The 20,279-nt window shown below is 36.3% G+C and overlaps 1 protein-coding gene across 1 annotated transcript in view; it reads left to right on the top strand.

The window, feature by feature from the left end:
• Positions 1-20,279, top strand: part of WNK3 (WNK lysine deficient protein kinase 3) — a 120,849-nt gene that overhangs the window by 18,040 nt on the left and 82,530 nt on the right. The window contains exons 3-7 of the mRNA XM_036839275.1: positions 8,086-8,258; positions 9,034-9,254; positions 10,131-10,288; positions 14,088-14,176; positions 17,406-17,625. Coding sequence (XP_036695170.1) covers positions 8,086-8,258; positions 9,034-9,254; positions 10,131-10,288; positions 14,088-14,176; positions 17,406-17,625 — 861 coding nt within the window. The remainder of the gene's footprint in view (positions 1-8,085; positions 8,259-9,033; positions 9,255-10,130; positions 10,289-14,087; positions 14,177-17,405; positions 17,626-20,279) is intronic.

Here is a 20,279-nt window from a genome sequence, read left to right as displayed (position 1 = left end):
AGGGAAATAACAGTAAAAGAAAGCAAAATAAAGGAAGAGGGAATTAATAAAGATAACAGAAATTAATCAAAAATTATAAATATAAAGATATGAAATTCTAATATTTTGGGGTCTCTGTAAAATGATTAATAAACCTGATGAAAGAAAATATGAGGGCAAAAAATACATAAGAGAAGATATGAGAAATGCAACATAGCCAGCTCTGGAAGAGTTAAAAGAATTAGAATATGATATGCACATTTGACAACAAATTTTCCTAACATTTTCGTATGAAACATTTCAAATATAGAACAAAGTTGAAAATCTTAGAACATTCGTAATACCTGCTGTCTAGATGCTACCTTTCACGTTGATAACACAGTTTAAATCTTAAGTAATGGATTACTCCTAATCAAAATATAAACCCAAAATGTACAGGAGAAAAAGAAAAGTTAAATAGGCCAGTTAGTAAGACGATGTAGAAAGGGGATTTAAGCTATTTTTTTCCCCCTCTTAATACCAGGGCAAGGAAGCATCCCAAGAATTTGCGATGCAAAATTGTTTATAATAAAGAAAACTTGGATCAGTCCAAATGCCCATCAATGGGTGAATGGCTAAATTGTGGTAGAACTGTCTAATGAGATACTATATAATAGTTAAATAAACTAGAACTATACATATCAAAATACATAAATATAAAAAATGTAATATTGAGCAAAATAATTTGGAAAAGGACACATACCATGTGATAACCGATTATATCTCCTACAGTAGCAAGGAATAATTGGAAATTGCAATTTTTAAAAAGTACCATTTACAGTAGCGCCAAAAAATGAAATACTTAAGTATAAATAACAAAGTATGTGTAGAATCTGTATGCTGAAAACTAAAAAACACTGTTAAAAGAAATCGAAGATCTAAATAAATGGATAGGTTGGTTGGAAGACTCACTGCTGTTAAGATGTTCATTCTCTCCATATGACCTAGGAATTCAAAAGAATTATATCAGAATCCCAGCAGGAATTTTTTTACACGTTGACAGGCTGATTCTAAAACTAATAAGGAAAGGCAAGGAACTAGAATAGCTGAAACAATTTTGATAAAGAAGAAGTTTGAAGAATTCATGTTAACTGATTTCTAGACTTACTCTAAAGGTATAGTAATAATACATGTATGGTATTGGCAAAAAGGTAGACACACAGATCAGTGGAACAGAATAGAGTTCAGAAATAGACCCAAACACATATGGTCAAGTGATTTTAAAAAGGAAAATGGTGCAATGTTAATTCGGCATAGAAAGGATGGTCTTTTCAACAAAAGCTGCAGGAACAACTGGACACACATTCAAAAAAATGAACCTTGACCTAAATCTCATACATTATACAAAATTTAACTCAAAATAAATTATAGACCTAAAAAGTAAAACAAGAAACTAAAACTTCTAGAAGAAAACATATGAGAAAATCTTTTTGAAATTTTGGTTAGGCAGAGAGTTCTTGGATATAACAATGAAATCATGATCCAAAGAAAAAAAATCAATAAATTGAACTTCATCAAAATTAAAATATTTTGCTCTATGAAAGACACGTTAAGAGAATGAAAAGACAGTCCACAGACTGGCAGAGAATATTTTCTTTTTTAAATATTTAATTTTATTTATTTATTTTTGGCTGTGTTGGGTTTTCATTGCTGCGCGTGGGCTTTCTCTAGTTGCGGCAAGAGGGGTCTACTCTTCATTGCGGTGTGTGGGCTTCTCATTGTGGTGGCTTCTCTTGTTGCAGAGCACAGGCTCTAGGCACACAGGCTTCAGTAGTTGTGGCTTGTGGACTCTAGAGCGCAGGCTCAGTAGTTGTGGTGCACCGGCTTAGTTGCTCCGCGGCATGTGGAATCTTCCCAGACCAGGGATCGAACGTGTGTCCCCTGCATTGGCAGGCAGATTCGTAACAACTGCGCCACCAGGGAAGTCCCCTGGCAGAGAATATTTTCAAATCACATATGTGACAAAGGACTTGTGTCCAGAATCTGTAAAGAACTCTCAAAACTTAACAAGGTAAAACAACCCAATTTTAAAATGGGCTAAAGATTTGAACAGACATCTCACCAAAGAAGACAGATATATGGCAAGTAAGTGTGTAAGAAGATGCTTTAAATAAGGAAATTATATTGTTAAGGAAAAGGAAAGTAAAACCATAATCTCATACTCCAGTACAACTATTAGAATGTCTAAAACCAACCAAACCAGAAAAGCCACCTGACAGTACCAGCTGTTGGTGAGGATGAAGAATGCAGAGAAGCTCTCATATATTGCTGTCTTTTTCTTATAAAGTTAAGCATACCTTATGACCAATCAATCCTATTTGAGATAGTTACCCAAGAAAACCTATGTTCACACAAAGATGTGTACATGAATATATTTATAGTAGCTTTATTTGTAATTACTCAAAATTGAAATCACCCAAATGCTCCTCATCTGGGGAATGGATAAGCCGACTATGGTTCATCCATAGGTGGAATACTATTCAACAATTAAAAGCAACAAACTATTGATACTTGCAAAATAAGGATAAATCTAAAAGACATTATGCTAAGTGAAAGATGCCAGGCTCAAAGGCTTTCTTCTCATTTATAAGAGTTTCTAGAAAAGACAAAATTATAGGAATAATAAACAGATCAGTGGTTTCTAGAATTTAAGGGTGAGGTGAGAGTTTGACTATAAAGGGATGGTGCAAGGGAGTTTTTTGGGGGGAGTGATGGAACTGTTCTGTATTTTAATTGTGGCAGTGGTTACATGACTTTATGCATTTGTTGAAACTCATGAAACTGTACACCAAAAAGAGTCAATTTTACTAGATATAAAATTTAAAATAAAATTTAATATGTGGCTCAGGAGAAAGAAGCTGAGAGACTATCAGCTCTTTCTCCCAACCCCCGCCCTGCACAAAAAAAATCTTACTGAAGCTCTGGACAAATGGAAAGCCATGTTCTTAGATGGTTTTTAGATGCCAGTTTTCTCCAAAATTTTATATATATGTTTCCAATTAAGATTCCAGGGGATTCTATTTTATTTTATTTTGTATTTTATTTATTTATTTATTTATTTTTAAACTTTTTATTTTATATTGGAGTATAGTTGATTAACAATATTGTGCCAGTTTCAGCTGCACAACAAAGTGATTCAGTTACACATATACATGTATCTATTCTTTTTCAAATTCCTTTCCCAATTAGGCCGCCACATAATATTGAGCAGAGTTCCCTGTGCTATACAGCAGGTCCCCATTGGCCATCCATTTAAAATATAGTACTGTGTACACATCAGTCCCAAACTCTCTAATCATCCCTCCCCCCCATCCTTCCCTCCTGGCAACCACAAGTTCGCTAAGTCTGTGAATCTGTTTCCGCTTTGCAAGTAAGTTCATTTCTATCATTTTTTTTTAGATTCCGCATATAAGCGATATCATACAATATTTCTCCCTCTCTGTCTGACCCACTTCACTCAGCACGACAATCTCCAGGTCCATCCATGTTGCCACGGATGGCGTTACTTCATTCTTTTTATTTATTTTTATTTTTATTTTTTTTAACATCTTTATTGGAGTATAATTGCTTGACAATGGTGTGTTAGTTTCTGCTTTATAACAAAGTGAATCAGTTATACATATACATATGTTCCCATATCTCTTCCCTCTTGTGTCTCCCTCCCTCTCACCCTCCCTATCCCACCCCTCTAGGTGGTCACAAAGCACCGAGCTGATCTCCCTGTGCTATGCGGCTGCTTCCCACTAGCTATCTATTTTACTTTTGGTAGTGAATATATGTCCATGCCACTCTCTCACTTTGTCACAGCTAACCCTAACTTCATTCTTTTTAATGGCCAAGTAACATTCCATTGTATGTATGTACCACATCTTCTTTATCCATTCATCTGTTGATGGACATTTAGGTTGCTTCCATGTCTTGGCTGTTGTAAACAGTGCTGCTATTGTAAAGCTGCACTGAGCAGCTTATGGGATTTAGTTCCACGACCAGGGATCAAACCCGGGCCCTTGGCAATGAGTGTGCAGAGTCCTAACCAGTGGACCGCCAGGGAATTCCTGATTCTCTTTTATTTTAATGGAAAAAAATTATCTTAATTTTTTTATGGAATATAAATAGATTAGCCAAGAAAATAATGAAGAATAGGAAAGTGACTTAGTCTTACCAGTTATTAAACATACTGAAAGCTACTGCCATAGGAATAGACAGATTGGTGGAAGGAAGCAGAACCCATTGTAGCTGGAAATTTAGTATACAACAAACATGTTCTTCAAGTCAATGAGAAAAGAATAGTTTAAGTGGTGCTAGCAAAACTGATTAACCATCTAGATGAAAATACTGCATGTACAGAAATGGATTCCAGATGGATTAAGAAGTTAAATTTAAAAAGTAAAGTCTTTAGAAGACTAAAGTTTAGATATTTACATAAGAGATATTCAATAAAGTAAAAGATATTACTGAGTGACTATGGGGTGTACTAAATGGTCATTATCTGAAGTAAAGACTCTTCTGTGCCAGTCTTCTCCCCCTAGTTTTCCAGATATAACTGCAGTTATTCATTTGTATATCTGTCTAGTCCTTTTTCAATACATTTAAATATATACTAGAAAGCATAGCATTGTTCGGGATGGTTCTTCTTTTATGTACAAAGTATCGTATTATAAATTTTCTTTCAGATCATTTTTTTTCACTCAGCAGTAGGTCTTAGAGATCTATCCACATTAGTACACATAGATCTAGCTCATTCGTTTAACTGTTACTTGTTTATAACCAAGTTTAGCATACTGTGACCCATTTTGATCCTGGGCAGATTAATTAACCACCTTAACCTCAGTTTCTTTACTTGCAAAATGGCTATGACAATAGTAGTGACTATCTCAAAGGGTTGTTGTAGGGACTAAATGTGTTAATATACAAAAAAAAATTTAGGACAGTGCTTGGCATGTAATAAACTTTGTTATTGACATTTTGATTATTTCTAATTTTTCACAATTACAGACCATGCTGCAACTGACTATCCTTTTACATATTTTCTTATACAAATCAAGAAATAATGTAAATAACCAAAAATGAAATTGCCAGAGCTCTGGTGTGCTGCTTAACTAGGATTACTATGAAGTCTTAAAAAAAACCTCTTTTAACAGAAGTCTTTTCCTTTTATCAAGTTGCCATTTCTTCTACTCTCTTGAGTTTGATAAAAATACATTCTAGGGACTTCCCTGGTGGCGCAGTGGTTAAGAATGCGCCTGCCAATGCAGGGGACATGGGTTCGATCCCTGGTCTGGGAAGATCCCACATGCCTCAGAGCAGCTAAGCCCACGGGCTCTAGAGCCGGTGCTCTGCGACAAGAGAAGCCTCCGCAGTGAGAAGCCTGCACACCGCAAAGAAGACCCAACACAGCCAAAAATAATTTAATAAAAAAACCCCATTCTATCAAGGTATATACTTTTTATCTTAAAAAAAACTTGGGCTTCCCTGGTGGTGCAGTGGTTGGGAATCCGCCTGCCAATGCAGGGGACACGGGTTCGGGCCCTGGTCTGGGAGGATCCCACATGCCGCGGAGCGACTGGGCCCGTGAGCCACAGTTGCTGAGCCTGCGCGTCTGGAGCCTGTGCTCTGCAACGGGAGAGGCCGCGATAGTGAGAGGTCCGCGCACCGCGATGAAGAGTGGCCCCCGCTTGCCGCAACTGGAGAAAGCCCTTGCACGGAAACAAAGACCCAACACAGCCAAAAATAAATAAATATAAATAAATAAATAAATAAATAAATAAATAAATAAAATTATTCTGGGGCTTCCCTGGTGGCGCAGTGGTTGAGAATCTGCCTGCTAATGCAGGGGACACGGGTTCGAGCCCTGGTCTGGGAAGATCCCACATGCCGCAGAGCAACTGGGCCCGTGAGCCACAGTTGCTGAGCCTGCGCGTCTGGAGCCTGTGCTCTGCAACGGGAGAGGCCGCGATAGTGAGAGGTCCGCGCACCGCGATGAAGAGTGGCCCCCGCTTGCCGCAACTGGAGAAAGCCCTTGCACGGAAACAAAGACCCAACACAGCCAAAAATAAATAAATATAAATAAATAAATAAATAAATAAATAAATAAATAAAATTATTCTGGGGCTTCCCTGGTGGCGCAGTGGTTGAGAATCTGCCTGCTAATGCAGGGGACACGGGTTCGAGCCCTGGTCTGGGAAGATCCCACATGCCGCAGAGCAACTGGGCCCGTGAGTCACAGTTGCTGAGCCTGCGCGTCTGGAGCCTGTGCTCTGCAACGGGAGAGGCCACGATAGTGAGAGGTCCGCGCACCGCGATGAAGAGTGACCCCCGCTTGCCGCAACTAGAAAAAGCCCTGGCACGGAGGCGAGGACCCAACACAGCCAACAAAAATAAATAAATAGATTAATTAATTAAAAAAAAAACAAAACAACATACCGATGACTGAGCCGCACCCCGCAGCAATTAAATCTGAATGTCTACAGATAGGACCCAGTCCAGACACTAAAAAAAAAAAAATCTTTTGTTTGAACCCTTCTCATATTTCAAACACTACTGTGGATTTATTTATATATTTCTTTTTTCATTTTGGTGGGGTTTAGGAAGGAATGGGAATTAATTTAATATGTTGTCAACCATCCTGAAATGGAAATCATACCTAAATTTTTAACTAGCATATTTGATTATTTCTCTATCAGCATCAAAGCTTAAAATAGTTCTGTCACTCCTTTCTCTCTTGCTCCCCCTTGCAGAAGACAGAAATTGTTTTTATTCTTCCTTCTCTATTAGATTTTAATGAAATAATCTGGAATTTTAATTCCAGATTTACCTTTTTGCATTACAGTTGACCTTTGAACAACGTGGGGTTACGGGTGCTGGCCCTGAGCAGTTGAAAATTCATGATAACTTTATAGTCGGCTTTCCATATCTGCAGTTCTGCATCCAAGGATTCAACCAACCACCTATCATGTAGCACTGTAGTATTTATTGAAAAAAAAATCCATGTGTAAGTGGGTCTGTGGAGTTCAAACTTGTGTTGTTCAAAGGTCAACTGCATATATCTTCTATTTTAATTACTGTTTAGAAAATTTTACCAACCATATTAGCCACAATTACTTAGGCTTCATTTTAAATAAGCATTATTGGAAGTTTCTTACTATTTATTGTATGCTACATCCTCCTTTTCTAATGGCTTTATTTGGCCACATTTTAATTGAAATTCTTTGAGTACTATTTTCAGGAATGGTAGATGGTGTGGTATACTTTCTGTGTCCCTCTTTTCATGGAAATATGTGCATTTTTCCCTTATAAACGATTGATAGCTTGTCTGGGTTCAGAATTTTAGGGTCACAGTCCTCCCTCAGAATTCTATAAACATTGCTCCTTTGACTTCTAGCATTTAAGGTAGCAACTTAGAGGTCCATTGCCTGGTCTTTCACTGGTTGGTAACCTTATACTTCTGTCTGGAAATATGTTGGCAATTCAGATATTTAACCAGAATGTCTAGGTGTCTAACATTTTGATTATTTCTGCCCTGACATTATAGATCCTTTAGATGTGGAAATTCAGAGATTTCTTAGGGAAACTTTCTTATTGTTTTGATTTTTTACTTTTTCTCACTTTGAGATACTGTTTTTCTTTTCCAGCAAAGGAAATTTTATTTACTATTTATTATTTATTTTTCCAGTTTTATTGAGATATAATTGACATATAACAATGTAGAAGTTTAAGGTATACAACATAATGATTTGAGATATATATATATAGTGAAATGATTATCACAAAAGTTTAGTTAACATCAAAGATATTGTTTTACAAGGCATTGATTTATTATGCAGGTAGGTTTGTAACATAGTTATGAAATGTAACAACTGCTGCATTTTGCTGTATGAGAGGAGTCAAAGTAACTACCTAACAAAGAATATCAATGATTTTATAGGTACTGAGAAAAGAATTGACAGGTGAAAATAGATACATACATACACACATACATACAATAAAATAAAGCACTCATTTGAGTGGTGTTAGAAATGTGCAAGAGAATTTCTAGACTTTAATTTGGAACTTGATCTTCCATTTTAGGACCGGAAATTAACCAAAGCTGAGCAGCAAAGGTTCAAGGAAGAAGCAGAGATGTTAAAGGGTCTCCAACATCCCAATATAGTTCGATTCTATGATTCCTGGGAGTCTATATTAAAAGGAAAGAAATGTATTGTATTAGTGACTGAACTTATGACATCAGGAACCTTAAAGACGTAAGTTGACCCTGATAGTGCCAATGGAGTTTTATTTGGAAATAATTTTCAGGAGTCGCAAAAGTTGTTTGTAAAGTAACACTACTTGATTAAAGAATTTGTAGAATCTGAATCTAGTGACTATATTTCAGGGCAGGTTAAAAAATTTGGATGTTAATGAAGTTTGTTAGAAAATACAATGTTGAGAAATTAATATTTGTGGGATATCATAGAATTTTAGAATTAGAAATCATTATAGAGATAATATAATGTCATTTTGTAGAAGATGATGAAAGGTTGGAGACGTGGCCAGATTCACATATCTAGTGAGCAGTACTATGTAATTATAGTCTATCGTTTTGTTTCTGACTACAGTATTTCATTTGATGGTATAACCACTTATTTGTGATTATTAAATGTGTGATGTACTTTTTCTGTTTCCTAGCATCTTTGCACTAAAATTTTACATAGTTAAACCCTCTGATGACTCTATTTAAGCAGCTATTAGGAAGTAGAGAGGACTTTGTTTTTAAATTTTTGATGCCATTCCACAAAAGGTCACTCTGATTAGAATGATTCTTGTTTTGAATTAAAAATGCTAAACTTAGTAGGATGTCTTCTCTAAGAATGAGGCTTTAGATTTAATAATTTTTTGTCATAACAGACAATAGAAGATAACTCAGTGATGGCAATCATAATATATACAGTACCAGCTAGCTTACATGATTTACCCTAATGTGCTCATACAGTAAGCTAGGTATGTTTGTTTACATGTGGTTTTTGTTTCTTTGTGTAGGTACTTAAAACGATTTAAAGTCATGAAACCAAAGGTCTTAAGGAGCTGGTGCAGGCAAATTTTAAAGGGATTGCAGTTCTTGCACACTAGGACTCCTCCTATTATTCACCGGGATCTGAAGTGTGACAATATTTTCATCACGGGACCCACTGGATCTGTGAAGATTGGTGATCTAGGACTAGCCACCTTAATGCGCACATCATTTGCTAAAAGTGTCATTGGTGATTAACATTTTATAGTTTGTTGGTTGTGTAAAGACAGATTTTTTAAATTGTATATGTCTAGAACGGGGATCAGCAAACCACAGCCTATGGGCCAAATTTGGCTTCACCGCCTATTTTTGTAAATAAAGTTTTGTTGTAACACAGCCACACCCACTCATTTACATATTGTCTATGGTTGCTTTTTCACTACAGTGTCAGAGTTAATTAGTTGTGATAGAGCCCATGTAGACTACAAAGCCTGAAATATTTACTGTTTGGCCCTTTACAGAGAAGTTTGCTGGCCCCTGGTCTAGAATGTGAATTTGCTTTGAAATATCTATTATATATTGACTGATTTTAGAGACATCCCAGTGTATTTCTTTTGTGATGTATTTAATATTATTGAAAGGTTCTGAGGACTTAAGAAAGAGGATTTACTACTTCAGAAAAATTTAAATAACTAAAAACAAGGATAGAAATAAAAACAGATTTTGGTAATCATTACCTAATTTTGAACATTGCAAATTGTACTTCATTAAGTACAATTAAGGAAATTAAGTTAAGGAAATTATATGTGTATATATATGTATATTATATGTATAAATATATATATATGTATAAATATATATATATATATATATATATATATATATATATATGCTTTTAGGGAGCAGAAATTAACTCAGGTAATCCTTATGGCAAAGGGAATGTGATCTTGGTGGATACATTTTTTTTTTTTTGGTCACACTGCGTGGCTTGTGGGATCTTAGTTCCATGACCAGGGACTGAACCCCGGCCCTTGACAGTGAGAGCGCAGAGTCCTAACCACTGGACCGCCAGGGAATTCTCTACATTTTTCTTTTTTTAAAAAAATGTGGTTGTGGTATTTTGTAGGCACTCCTGAGTTTATGGCCCCAGAGATGTATGAAGAGCACTACGATGAATCTGTGGACGTCTATGCTTTTGGAATGTGTATGCTAGAAATGGCTACTTCGGAGTACCCTTATTCTGAGTGCCAGAATGCAGCTCAAATATACCGTAAAGTAACTAGTGTAGGTATAACTTTATTCTTTTTACTTCACAAATTGCCACATTTAATGGTAAAGTCAACTTAGAAGTCGACTTAGTCAAACCTAATTTTGGTGTAAGGCAACTATATTCCAATAAAAATTAATTTTAAAAAGCCTAATTTGGGGGCTTCCCTGGTGGCTCAGTGGTTAAGAATCTGCCTGCCAATGCAGGGGACACGGGTTCGATCCCTGGCCCAGGAAGATCTCACATGCCACGGAGCAGCTAAGCCTGTGCGCCACAGCTACTGAGCCTGCGCTCTAGAGCCCGCGTGCCACAACTACTGAAGCCCGTGGGCCTAGCACCTATGCTCCGCAACAAGAGAAGCCACTGCAATGAGAAGCCCGCGCACTGCAATGAAGAGTAGCCCCCGCTCACCGCAACTAGAGAAAGCCCACGCACAGCAACGAAGACCCAACACAACCAAAAATAAAAACAGAAAAAACCAAATTAAAACAAACAAAAAACCTAATTTTGGTTTAGTTCTATATAACAGTGCTAAATTTAACATAATTGTAATGAAATAAACTTTAGATTTATGCTGTATACCTATACTCAAATGGGGTCATATAAAATGCTCTGTATTAGTATCTTTGGGGAAAATGTACAGATATATCATCTATATCCATTTGTTTGTAAAGAATTTTTAGATATTTATTAAATGGATCTTATTTTCCAAAGCTACATAATAAAGATTGGCTAAATGGTTTTGAAGATTTCTTCTAGTTCTAAAAGCCTGATTATGAAGTGGCATTCAATGGATACAGTATTTGGTTCCCTGCTATGAGTAATTTTTTGCATTAGAAATTACAAGGAATGCAAAGATGAGTAAGAAGTGTTTGCTACCTACAAAGAGCTTACATTTTTAGTAGGGCAATAATATAAACTCACAAATAACTATAAAAATAAGAGGATAGGAGTATAGTAAGGGAGGTAGAAGCAAAGTGTTAAGATTGTTGAAAATAGGTCCTTTCATATCCAGTTGGGTGGCTCAAGGTAGGCCACAAAAGAGATTGTTAGAGTGTTTCAGGTAACATACTAATAGGTACCATTTTTAAATACATAATATATGCCACATGCTTTTATCTTTATATTCCTACAAGATGGCACTGTCTTCAGTTTAGAAATGATGAGACTGAGAATCAGAGGTTGTGACCTGCCCAAGTTCACACAGCTACTAGTAATGGTGGATTTTGACCTCAAGTCTGACTCTAGAGGTTTGTTTAGGGAGACAATAAGAAATCCAGAATTCTATATGACAAATGACCTAGTTTCTCCAACAAATCAATTTCCTGAAAGAAAAAAGGGGAAGGGACTGTTACAGAATACAAGAGACTTAAAGTAGTGATGAGCTGGTAAATGTTTAACAACTGATTCTCTGAAAAAGAAAAAGCACTGATTTCTAGCATTTGCTAATTTCCTTGGTGTAAGTGCTCCCACCATGACTGATTTCAAGTCACCAATGTGACCTTACTTGAATGCAGGGTTAAGAAAGGGTGCAGATTGGCACTCATATAGTATTTCCACCATACAGATACAAAAGATGTAAACAACTGCAAGAGCATAAATAATAGTAAAATGTAGTAAAACAATCAAGGAGTCATGTTTTCAATATTTATTACCTTAGCTCTTAATATAATTTATTTAATCATAAGTTTATATAATTTAAATTTTATAAATGGATGTATTTAACAATCAGCTTGCACAATTCCTGAAAATGTAATAGTTGGCTCTTGTGAGCTGGTATGAGCCAGTTCCATTGCACCATACATGTAATGTATGGACCTTGTTTGGCTCCTGATTTGAACAGACCAACTTGTAAGAACACCTCATTTAGACAATTTGGAAAATTTGAGTATGGATTGGGTTTTAGATGATATTAAGCAATTATTGATAATTATTTTAGATGGGATGATGACATGATATCTGTTAGAGATAGAAACTGGAGACTTTATGGGTGAAATGACATGATGCCTAGTATTTGCTTTAAAATATTCCAGGATAAAAGTGGTGTGGGAGTAGATAGCCGAAACCAGGTTAAGGAATGATGCTTGTTGTTGAAACTGGTGATGATTACATGGGACTTCTACTTTTGAGTATGTTTGAAAATTTCTATAATAAACAGCTGAGAAAAAGAAATGGGGCTAGAACGCCCTTTTAGTTTGGGCCCATATATTGTACGACCACAAATAGAAGAGTTTGTACTTGATTTTGTAAGTTGCAGCTCCCCAATTATTTTTACCTAGGAGCAGAGAAAGGCAGTAATTATCCAGGGCTGGGGAATGGGTAAGAGATCAGTGGAAAGGTCAAAGAGGGCTTTTTCTTTTTTTTTTTTTCTTTTTCCCCCAGGCTGGCACTGGTTTGGCATCATGCTGCCTGGGTTTTTTTTTTTTTTTTTTTATGGCTGTGTTGGGTCCTCGCCTCTGTGCGAGGGCCTTCTCCAGCCGCGGCAAGAGGGGGCCACTCTTCATCACGGTGCGCGGGCCTCTCACCATCGCGGCCTCTCTTGTTGCAGAGCACAGGCTCCAGACGCGCAGGCTCAGTAGTTGTGGCTCACGGGCCCAGTTGCTCCGCGGCATGTGAGATCTTCCCAGACCAGGGCTCGAACCCGTGTCCCCTGCATTGGCAGGCAGATTCTCAACCACTGCGCCACCAGGGAAGCCCCAAGAGGGCTTTTTCTATAAGTAGAATAAAAAATTCCATTTTTTGTATGGTGATTTTATTCCTTTATATTCAGGTCACAGAAATGCCATATCACAATTCAGATTTCCATCTCTACTAAAGCTTCTTGAATTTGAGGCCCAAATTAACTCCTAATCTCACCAGATTTATCTAGGATATGGTACTTGGCTTTCTGATTCTGTATTCTGTGAGGTAGTGTGAAGACCCAGAACTAGATCTTAGATTGCCTCATTCCATGATAATTTTTCTATTATACCTTTCTGCTTATAGCTTAATTTTGAATTTTCTATTAAATGATGGCAATGTTCTTGTATTATTTTTAAAATCTAAAACCCATAAATTAAGGGTAACAGAATGTAAAATAAGTAGATTTAGGCAGCTAACAGTTATTATAAGAACGTTTTGAATTATCTGGACCTCATTAATTTGATATTGAATTCCTAGAACCTGATAATTAGCTTGAGGTTCTCTCAATATTTTGGTATTGTTTAAGGATAAACATAATATAGATTTCTCAAAAGTTTATATATAACAATATATATATTTTATATATATATTTACTGATTGCTCATTGTGTCTAGCCATTCTAGAAGACTTTGAAATATTGATTTGAAATGTTTGCGATAGAGGAGCCCTTATTTAGAATTTCTAAAAGTGTTTTTTAATAACTGATCTTTCTGATTTCAAAAAAATACTTGTTTATTATATTTTACTAATTGGGGTTATACTGTATGTACATTTTGGGATCCTATTTTTTTCCTACTTAATGTGGCAGCATGAGAATTCTCCACGTTATTAATTACTATGAGAACACGTTTAGTTTCCATGTATTAGCATATGCATATATATGTATATCACATAATTTATGTAATATTACCTCAGTTATTAGAGATTTAGATCGTTTACAATTTTTCACTGTTATTTGTAGAGCTATGACAAAATCCTTGTCAAAAAGTTGTTAAACTTATACTGTATGTATATATTTATCTCATTTAAAATTTGAATATGGTTTAGTGGTAAAAAATCATTATTTTAGTAATGATGTTGGCTTGGGCTTTCAGTTGCTTAATTTGTGACTAGAAACCGTTTTTCTTCCTCCAGGGTATAAAACCAGCCAGTTTCAATAAAGTCACTGATCCTGAAGTGAAAGAAATCATCGAGGGATGTATTCGTCAAAATAAATCTGAAAGGTGGGTGCACATGTAGTGAAATGACATAACTGATGGATGAATTTTTCTCTTATCTTGCGCTGGGTCTTTTTCTGACCTTTGAATCATGCTGGGTATGACTTTTGAGTGGAATCCAAACCATACTGACTAGAGTGAAGTGTATCAGTGCCATTTTAAATCTTGTTTGCCATTTTTTTTGTTTTGTTTTGTTTTGTTTTGTTTGTTTGTTTGCCATTTTAAACTGATATCATGTGCTGAATTTTCCTTGAACCGAAATTTGGGTTGTGTTTGTCTGTGTGTGTTGTGACAAGATCACCTTCAGCCATCAGTTTAACAGTCACTGGGCCCCCCTCCCAGGTTAACTTGCTTCTAACAGTTGGTAGATAGTAGAGAGTTTCCTGCATTGTCACCTTCACATAAGTACTTAAATGGTTTTTTATGATAGTTTAAGAAAAAATTTAACCATCAATTCACCAGATGTTTTTTATTTGTCCATAATGTCCTGTGTCATGATAACGGTAAAGCTGATAGGGCTATTTTTGTTCCAGAAATAGTATTCTAGATTTATTTGTATCACAATTTGTATTTTTCTTATGGACAATTCCTTTTAGTTTTAGCTTTTCCCTTTAATTTGAGCTTTGGACAGTTGCTGACTCAAATTGCTCGGTTAGTATTTTGATTTTTACCTCCTTATTGATTATGATTAATAAGGTGATAGATCCTTTATAGAAATTATTTCCACCAGCATTTCACTGACTGTCTCCCATTTTTATTAGTTATCTATCTAAGTTTAGTGTTGCATATCTGAAAATATAAAAAGTCACTAAGATAAAACCTGTTTAATTATAGCTTTATTACACAACATTCTTGGTGTCTGTGCCAACAGGCTATATCTATATACCTCTATATTTTAATTATGGTAAAATATAAATAACCTAAGAGTCACCATTTTAATCATTTTAAAATGTACAATTCAGTGGCATTATGCACATTCACGTTGTTGTACAACCATCACCACTATTTCCAGAACTTTCTCATCATCGCAAACAGAAACTCTGTGCCCATTAAACAGTAACTCCCCACTCCCTTTCCCCTCAACCCCTGCCAACCTCTATTCTACTTTGTCTCTACTTCTATGTAGGTACCTCATATAAGTAGAATCATAAAATATTTGTCCTTTTGCGTCTAGCTTATTTCACATAGCATAGTGTTTAAAGGTTGATCCATGTTATAGCATGTATCAGAATTTCCTTTGTTTTTACGGTTGAATACTATTCCTTTGTGTGCGTGTGTGTGTGTGTGTGTGTGTGTGTATACACACACACACCACATTTTGTTTATCTATTCATCTGTTAATGGACACTTGGGTTATTTCTGCCTCTTGGCTACTGTGAATAATGCGGCATGAACATTGGTGAACAAGTATCTTCTTGAATCTCTGCTTTTAATTCTTTTTGGTATATGCCTAGGAGTAGAATTACTGAATCATACGGTAATAATATATTTAATTTTTTGAAGAACCACTATATTTTTTCCATAGTGGCTGCATCATTTTGCATTCCTTCCAGCAATGTATGATGGTTCCAATTTCTCAGCGTCCTCACCAACACTTATTTTCCATTTTTTGTTAATAGGCATCCTAATGGGTATAAAGTGGTATCTTATTGTGGTTTTGATTTGCATTTCCCTAAGGACTAATAATGTTGAGTATCTTTCCATGTGCTTATTGGCCATTTGTATATCTTCTTTGGAGAAATGTCTATTCAAGTCCTTTGCCTTTTTAAAAAATTGAGTTGTTTATTTTGTTGTTGTTGTTTTTGAGTTGTAGTAATTTAGGCATGCTTTTTTTTAAGCTATGCTAAAACTACTGTGTTGAAGTAGCCATTTTAGTTTGGTTTCTGATTGTTGTTTGTACAGCATTTTAATTATGATCTATTACCAAAGAACACTGGAATATTCAAAAGGATTTATGGCACATTAGTGTTTTGGAAAGAGCACAGGCTTCCACAGCAGAATAAGATTCAAATCTGGACTCACACTTAGCCAGTGTGATCTTGAGAAACTTACTTTAGCTGTTCCTAAAAATAGGTATTATTTTGGTAGTTAAAAAGATAATGAATGCATATAAAATACCTAACAGAGTAATAAGTATTTAATGAATGATATTGTCTGCTGCTATTGCAGTGGTTATTCCTTAGTAAAAATATCTAGGCAAAACTTTCATTGAGAAGTGGAGTGCTTAACTTGGTTGTGCCTTCTTAAACACATCTCACCTTAGCCTTAAGACTAATTAGTCTGAGCAAGCTTGTTCTTTTTTATAAAACTGTCTTAGTTAAGTGTTTGTCTTTTGATCACTAAAAATGTAGAAGGTTGAAAATCCTCAACTTACAGGATACCGTGCTGATATGCTTTATCTGTTTTAAATAGTGCAGGAGGGGCTTTCTACATACAAACTATGGAATACATCAGTTGTAGCTCTCACTGGCCTGTAATATAGATAGATACATTTATCTACTTTAGAAGTTGGTCAAAGAAAAGGAAATTAACTCTCCCAGCTTATAAAAGAATCTTTTGAACCTCTGTGCTTTTTTCTCTTCAGAGATGGTTAATCCCTAATATTAGGCTAGAGTTGTATCCATTATGTGTATACTTTGGCCTAGGATATTGGACTTAAATACTTTAAGAAAACCGTGTGACTTTGCTGAACTGAATTAGCTTCACCCATGGCGTTCTCTAAAGAGTGAAGTACACTGACTAGATTATTGTTAATAGAGTTAATGACTTCTATTTATAACATTTGTAAAAGTGTTTGAATTCCTAATTTACTTTAGAGTTTATATACCTCGAAGAGTTTTTAGTTTCCTTTGCCAACAATCTGTTGTGTGAGTTTTAGTAACTTAAGCCAGTGGCTTAGGGAAGATACTTAGTCCATCTAACATTTACTGCAGCACTTCTCTAATTATCTCTAGGCATACCTTTAGGTATGTTAAACTTCAGTATCTAGATATGTTACTGTTAATAATCCTTAATTAAGATCACTACAAATGCATGTTAATTGGGATTTCTTTGCATCCTTGGTAATAATAAATTGGATATAAGATTTGGTTTTTATAAAAAGGCAGATTAACGGTTTAATTAATAGAAAATTTTAAATCAGGTTGTTACTTTGACACAATTTTTACTAATTAAGTGCTCTATATCTTGTTTATGATTGGAAGAATTGATAACAGATTTGTATTTTGTTTATTAGGTTGTCTGTCAGGGACCTACTAAACCACGCATTTTTTGCTGAGGATACAGGACTAAGGGTGGAGTTAGCGGAGGAAGATGATTGCTCAAATTCATCTCTGGCTTTAAGGCTCTGGGTTGAAGACCCTAAAAAATTGAAAGGCAAGCATAAAGACAATGAAGCTATTGAATTCAGTTTCAATTTAGAAACAGATACACCTGAAGAAGTAGCGTATGAAATGGTAAGTGAATCCTACCACTGGCTTCCCCTCCCCTTATAGTATCAGGGTTGATTCCTTTCTCCTTCTGATTGCTTTCTTTCCTCTTATTTTCTTTATTTAAATTATAATTTTATTGTGAAATATATCTCTACAACAGAGTATATTAAATTTGTATGTACAGTATAAAGAATAGTAAAACTCTACTTTTGTTAAGAAATAGAACACTACTGGAACTTTAGAAGCTACCTGTGTGCCCCACCCCCCACTTGTGTTCCTCTCCCTCATCACCACAGGTAATATCTACCCTGACTTTTGTGTTACTCATTCCTTTGCTTTTCATTATAGTTTACCTAAATAATATATATTATTTTGTTTTGAAAACCGGAGTGGCAAACACACACCTAGCTGGTTACTGAAGTTACTGTTAGGTGAAGATGCCCAGGAGGAGATAAGCTGAACAGTCTCTCGGTCTCGGAATCTGGCTCCAGCTTCCCTAAGAGTTTATGAGAGCCGAGTCTAGGGAGGTCATCGGGGTGAGGTCACGTGTGAGTCCAGGGAAACACACATGGCTCACCACAGTCAGGGCACCAGAGGGCTGTTGTGCAGACCAGAAAAATTAGTTGTCTGGTAACAATATGGTTTGACGGGGAGTGGGCCCCTCTGACCTCTCTCCTTCTCATCTCCCCATGACCTGCTCCCCCCGCAAGAGTAGAAGACAGCAGATAACTTCTGTTGGGTGGAATGTATGTCCATGCCCGGTCCAGGCTGTGCAGTACTTGGAGGGAGGGGGTGCAGGAGCTTCAGCAGCATGTGGTTAAATTAGCAAAGTCCAGATACTTTGAGCCAGGCTCACCTGGGCATTCTGTCCTCAGGTTTAAAAGGAGTATGGGGGCTTCCCTGGTGGCGCAGTGGTTAAGAATCCACCTGCCAAGGTAGGGGACACGGGTTTGAGCCCTGGTTCGGGAAGATTCCACATGCCGCGGGGCAACTAAGCCCGTGTGCCACCACTACTGAGCCTGTGCTCTAGACCCCGCGAGCCACAACTACTGAAGCCCATGTGCCTAGAACCTATGCTCCGCAACAAGAGAAGCCACTGCAATGAGAAGCCCGCTCACTGCAACAAAGACCCAATGCAGCCAAAAACAAATAAATTAAATAAATAAATTAAAATAAATAAATAAAAGGAGTATGGGACATTGACAGTGGGTATCTTGGAGATGATAGCCTTTAACATGCCTATCTTTCTAGTCACATGGTTCTAATCTAGAATGATTAGAATCTAGAATAATCTGCTACATAACTATCATACGGAACTTTCTTTTTACTATCATTCTAGACTTCTCTGCCTCTCTCCTGTATTGGAATTCATGTGTCCTAAATCCCATGTCTTTCTCTTTCTTTGCTTACCTTTTGTTTTAGTGGCCCACTTCCTCTGCCACCTCCTTAAGAAAGGGTATATGGGAAGTAAATTCTTTGAGACTTGCATGTATTAAAAACATCTTTATTCTGTCTTCATATTTAATCGATTATTTGGCTGGCTAAGTCATTTTAGGTTGGCAATTAAAAAAATTTAAAGTCATTGCTCCATGATTTTCTAGCTTTCAGTATTGATATTGAGAAATACAAAGATGTTCTGTTTTCTGGATCTTTTGCATGTGATCCATTTTTTCCTCTCTGGAAGCTTGTAATATCTTCTCTTTCTTCTCAGGATTATAAAATTTCACAGTGTGTCTTGGTTGGGGTCTGTTTTCATCCACTGTGTTGGATACTCAGTGGACTCATATCCTTTAGTTTCTGGGAAATTTCTTAAAAGTATTTTATTGTTGAGTTCTTTCCCTTTGTTTTCTCTTTCTAGAACTGCTATTATTTGGATGTTTGGCCTCTTGGACTGTTTCTCCAATGTTCTTTTCTATTTTCTATCTTTTTGTCTTTTTATTCTCCTTTCTGGAAGATATTGTCAACTTTATTTTCTAACTCTTCCATTGAGTTTTTCGTTTCTACTATCTTGTTTTTAATTTCAGGAGTTCCTTTTCATTTTGTTTTTTTTTTTTTTTTTTGGTCTGTTCCTTTTTTAGAGTAAACGTCTTGTTCTTTGTTTTGTGGATGTGATATTATGGCACCTCTCTGTAATTTTAGTGAAGAGAGTGTTTTTGACACTTTTTTTCTCCCTGCATAGTATCTTTTCTCCAAGTTGCTGGGGTTTTTAAATTGGTTTTGTGCTCCATCTTCTTGTTAGAGGCTTTTCTCATATTTCTGGTTATTCTTGGCTGGCTGCTCATCATCAATAGTAGGAGACTATTAGTTTTCTATTGCTGTATAGCAAGTTACCACAGATTTAGTGGGCTTAAAACAACACCCTTTTATTATTTCAGTTCCGTGGGTCAGAAGTCGTGGTAGGCTTTACTGGATTCTCTGCTTAGAGTCTCACAGGCTGAAATCAAGGTTTGGTGGCCTGGACTCTTAGCTGGAGGCTCTGGGAGAGAATCTGCTTTTGGGCTCAACCAGGTTGTTGACAGAGTTCAGTTCCATGCAGTTGTAAGACTAAGGTCTTCATTTCCTTCCTGGCTGTTAGCCGGGGGTCACTCTCAGCTCCTAGGGACTGTTCTTCAGTCCTTTCACATGCTCCCACTCCATCTTCAAAGTCAGGAATGGCAAGTTTAATCCTTCACTAGCTG

The sequence above is a fragment of the Balaenoptera musculus genome, chromosome X (assembly GCF_009873245.2).
Source record: "Balaenoptera musculus isolate JJ_BM4_2016_0621 chromosome X, mBalMus1.pri.v3, whole genome shotgun sequence".
Lineage (NCBI taxonomy): Eukaryota > Metazoa > Chordata > Mammalia > Artiodactyla > Balaenopteridae > Balaenoptera > Balaenoptera musculus.
Note: the sequence above shows the minus strand (reverse complement) of the source record. Positions and strands in the feature narration are given on the sequence as shown.